At 36.1% G+C, this 5,065-nt stretch overlaps 1 protein-coding gene across 1 annotated transcript; it reads right to left on the minus strand.

The window, feature by feature from the left end:
* Positions 1-2,878: 2,878 nt before the first annotated feature.
* Positions 2,879-4,059, minus strand: LOC102744719 (olfactory receptor OR51C1-like; the record flags this gene model as incomplete). Its single annotated transcript, XM_006732256.2, has 1 exon — positions 2,879-4,059. A coding segment is annotated over one exon (968 nt), but the record flags the coding sequence as incomplete, so codon positions are not given.
* Between the last annotated feature and the right edge of the window lie 1,006 nt (positions 4,060-5,065).

Raw genomic sequence — 5,065 nt, forward strand, 5'->3', positions numbered from 1 at the left:
ATCTATCTATCTATCTATCTATTTATCTATCATCATCTATCATCTATCTTTCTCATTGGTAAATTGGAGATAATAATATAGTTGCTTGGAAAGGTAACTATCATTTATGAAATCCCCCACAATCTGTCAAGCTTTACATGAATTTTGTGCTTTATGTGATTATCTTAATTAATTTGAAAACCATATTGTATATAAGCTTCCAATTTTTCATCACAGGAAGGTAAAAATTAGATAAACAAACTGCAATGTTTCATACAGTGGGAAAGCTAGGATTTGAATTCCATTTATGTAATTTAAAATTGGTTAAAATTCCACTATGCTGCATATCAATACTTCTTGATGTGGTGAAATTTGTAGAATAACATTAAAAAAATAAACTTTTGGGCGCCTGGGTGGCTCAGTCGGTTAACCATCTGTCTTTGGCTCAGGTCATGATCCCAGAGTCCTGGGATCAAGTCCTGCATTGGTCTCCCTGCTCAGTGGGGAGTCTGCTTCTCCTTCTCCTTCTCTCCCCATGTCTAGTACCATGGACAATACAGTTTGGATATTTTATCTTATCTAGGGAATCCTAGCCAGATTTTAAACTGACCACATGTTCTGGATTTTTTTATTTTCAGAATTTTACTGTTTATGAGTTTTTTTTCAGAATTGAGATTCAGTACATTGGAAAGAATCTCTATTTTTTATTTCTAAGCTTTGTTGACAACTCTACAATACTAGGACATTTCCAGAGTAAATGCTTAAATCAAAGGCAGTTCCACAGAATCTTATGTTTGCATCTTAGAAATACTTCCTCTAATAAAGCCAGATTTCTTGTTGCAAGATGAGCCCACATAAACCTAACATTAATGTATATCCACTGTCTCTCTGATGCCCCTATACTTACATCAAGTGAAGATGATGAGGAAGAGACAAGGATCTGAGGTTATCATTCACATCTGAGGGGAGGGTATCTATGAGAAACCCATTCTCAGGAGAATCATTTGCCTCTTAGAAAAATCTATTCCTAAGGGATCTCTTTCTGGTCAGCTGTATTTTCTTGTTTTGCCTTTGTGCTTCAAAAATACTCTGCATTGCCTAAATCTGCTTGCTGTCCCATGTGGTTTAAGGTACTGCAATTGCTAAGGTGGTTTTCTTTTTAACTTGCTATGAATAATATTGAAATATATGCCAGGGAAATATAAATATTGAAGAAACATGGAAAGTGTATGAATATAGTTTTCACACCTACTTTGGGAAGGAGACCACTGAAATCACTTGATATACTCTGGTATTTTAGATCCAGTTTTTCCACAGAGAGAAAGATTTAAAGATTATTCTCTCCCCCCACAATTCCCTACAGAGATCAAAACAAATAAATATTGTATTGAAGATAATAAACAAACAACAGAGAGATATACAGTTATACCTTGTTATAGTTCAGTGGCTTCCCAAACCGGCTGAGTATTAGACATACCTGGGGATTTTGTTATAAATACAGATTCATAGGCCTCATCCTTGAACTAGTAAAATAAAATATTTTAGGAGTGGGGCTCAGGAATCTGCACCTTCATAGATTTGGGGTTTTTAAGAGCAGTTTTAGGTTCACAGCAACACAATTCAGTGGAAATTACAGAGTTCCTGTATACCCCTCACCCCATCTTATGCATAGCCTTCTCTATCATCAACATCTCTGATCAAAGTGGTGCATTTGTCACAATCAGTGAACTTGTCTTTGGCACCTGGAAATTTTTTTTTAAATTATGTATAGTAGTTGGTTCTGTGAAACCATTCATGAAAAAAAAATGGCTTAAATTACTCTTAGTCAAATTGGGCCATATCCAAACTGGGATAAATTCCAGAGACTGTGATCTCAAGTTCTAAAATAGCCCTTTGCCTATGTGGTTTGGAAAGTCAGAACTATGATCAGTTGCTGGATAATATAGGTAGAAAAATTGGGATCACTTGTAAGAAAATGTCTTACACATGCAAAATGAATTAAATGACACAAATTGTTCAGATGGACTATTTGATAGTCTGTTATGTTCAGTTCAATTCAACAACTATCATTGAGTATCTGCTATGTGAAAGGTATTCTGCTAAGAATTGTAGAAGCTTTAAGGCTTTTTTTTATTTAGGGCATTTATAAACTTGTGACAGCCTTTATATTCATATTCATATTCATATTCATATTCATATTCATATCATATAGTCTAAAGTCCATAAATGCAAAAAGATATTGGAAAAGTGCTATAAAAGGCAAAATATGGGGCACCTGTGTGTCTCAGATGGTTAAATATCTGCCTTCAGCTCAGGTCGTGATCCTCGGGTCCTGGGATGGAGTCCCTCATGGGGCTCCCTGCTCAGTGGGGAGTCTGCTTCTCCCTCTGCCTCTGCTTCTCCACCCTGCTTGTTATCTCTCTCTCTCAAATGAATGGAGTCTTTTTTTTTTTTTAAAGGCAAAATATGGGAAGGAGAGATCAAGTGTCATTGGGGAAATCATAAAAAATTTAATGAAGAAGATATTTAAAGATGAGCCTTGACATATAAATAGACTTTCAAGGTGGAAGATGGGTGTCAAGGTTGAAGTAGAGTTAACAGTGAAGCTCACCATTAAGAAAGTTGCGTGTATATGAAGGAACAGTTAGCAGACTGGTATTCTATGACTGCGGACTATGTGAAAAGAGAAAGAGGTAAATTTTAAAGGAAATTTGAATCCAAATTGTGGAGGACTTTGTTAGAGATAGGAATGGTGTATGAGCAATAAACATGGAAGAGATGCTTATTGGTTTCTTATTAAATTTTATTTGTGCTGGATATTTGAAAAATTAATTCAAAGTGAATGTTGTGTAGTTTTGATAGAAATAGCAGAGAGATAGGAAGTCAATTAGTAATCTATAGAAATAGGGTAACTGAGAGGTACTGAGAATCTGACTTAGTATTTTGGTGGTAGGAAAGGTTAAATTGCCTTAGGTAGGACTAACAGCATTGTGGAGATGTTTGAATTAGATGACACCTAGTTCCACCCAACTCTAAAATTGCATGGGTTATAACTCCAATTTATGATCAAATTTCACTGACTTTGAAATAGGTCTTTATGGGCCAGTAATTGTTAAATATGAGTTCCCTTAGAACATACAAGTTTGAGCACAGCGTTTTGAATCTGCTTTGTTTTCACACTGTAGATGATGGGATTCATCACAGGGGGAACGAGCAAATAAATATTAGCAATCAGTGTGGGCACGTATGGTGGAGAATGTTTCCCAAATCTGTAAACAAAAGACAGGCTGATTAAAGGGTTGTAGAATATGGCCACAGCTGTGATATGAGAAATGCAGGTGCTGAAAGCCTTTTTCCTCTCCTCTGGGGATGCAATGTTGAGAACTGAGCGAATGATCAGGACATAGGAAAGCAGGATAAAGATAGAGTCCACTCCAGCGGTAGAGATGATTGCAGTTAGTCCAAATGCACTGTTGATCTTTGTGTCTGAACATGAGAGTTTCATTACATCAGGGTGGAAGCAGTAAGAATGACGGAGCAAGTGACTTCGGCAGAATGATAGACGCTTGAGAAGCAAGACTAGTGGTGTCAGAATGACAGTCCCCCTGGTAATAACTGCCAAACCAATCTGTGTAATCCTTGCATGAGTTAGAATGGTAGCATATCTCAGTGGGTTGGAAATGGCCACAAAACGATCAAAAGCCATAGCCAGGAGCCCTGAAGATTCCATGAAAGTGAAGAGGTGAATGAAGAACATTTGTGATAAGCAAGCATTAAAGCTGATCTCTAGGGCACTGAGCCAGAATATACCTAGTACTGTCACCAGTGTAGAGATGCATAAGCCAATGTCAGTGGTGGACAACATGGAGAGGAAATAGTACATGGGCTCATGGAGGCTTGGCTCAGTGAGGACTGTGAACAGGATCAGGGTATTCCCAGAAAGAGCAGTTAAATAGAGGCAACAGAAGGGGATCGAGATCCAGGCATGGGCCCATTCAAGTCCAGGGACCCCAGTCAAGAGGAAAGTAGGGAAAGTAGAATTTGGGAAATTTGCATTATGATCTGCAGGAGCTGAATTCTCTTGTTAAGATCTTGATTTTTTAAATTTAGAATTTAAAAATTACTTTTCAATTTTAATACACATTTAGTCAAGTGCTCAAAACTTTAGAGTACAGCTTAATACACCTGTATGCACTCATATAACTACTTTCAAGATAACCGATAGAACATTACCAGCAACCCAGAAGGCTTCCTAATGCCTCATCCTCATCAATATCCTCTCCTATTGTAACCATTATTCTGACTTCTGTTACCATAATGACTTTTTCCTGTTCTTGATCTTGATATAAATAGAGTCATGCAGTATATACTACTTGCATCTGGCTCCTTTCACTTAGTATTATGTCTGTGGGATTCATCACTGAACTAAGATATTTAATTAAGTTCAATTTAATTTCATACTCAGCTAAATTTGTTGTTTCTCACTTACTAATTTGGACTCAATATTTTTTGTTACATTTTTTATCCTTCAACTAGATTATAAGTTTATACTTATTAATATGGTCTCATGAGAATAAGAGTTTATTTTTAGCTAAACTTTGCTTAGTATAATTCTTTGCTCATAGAAGATATTCAATATGTTTTTGCTAATTTCTATTTTATTTGCCCTTCCTGAAATACTCTAATGATGAGTAGGTCTAAGCCTAAGAAAATAATTGATTAATTTTGCCTTGCAATTTTAGAATTATTAAACCCATATTCTAAGTGAAAATTTATTTTAACTTAGCAGGGAAACATTTCTTTTCAGGGATAATCTAAGAATCCACCATAGATAATGCCAGTTCATCCTGTCTCATGACATAAGTTTACTAAAGGGAACTGAGGGAAGATGCTTCAGTTCCATGGATCCGAAGCTTGATACTCTTCTTAATTTATAAAATAAAATACCACTTTGTTTACCATTATGGAACCTGCCCCTGTCATGGTAAAAATCAATGAGGAAAATGATAATCTTCTTTTGTAGCATGTATACCCTGGTCTTTAATCTGACTTTTGATTTCTTATAGGGTTATTTGGTTATATATTA

The sequence above is a fragment of the Leptonychotes weddellii genome, unplaced genomic scaffold (genome assembly GCF_054177405.1).
Source record: "Leptonychotes weddellii isolate Sample4059 unplaced genomic scaffold, ASM5417740v2 HiC_scaffold_7952, whole genome shotgun sequence".
NCBI classification, from domain to species: Eukaryota; Metazoa; Chordata; class Mammalia; order Carnivora; family Phocidae; genus Leptonychotes; species Leptonychotes weddellii.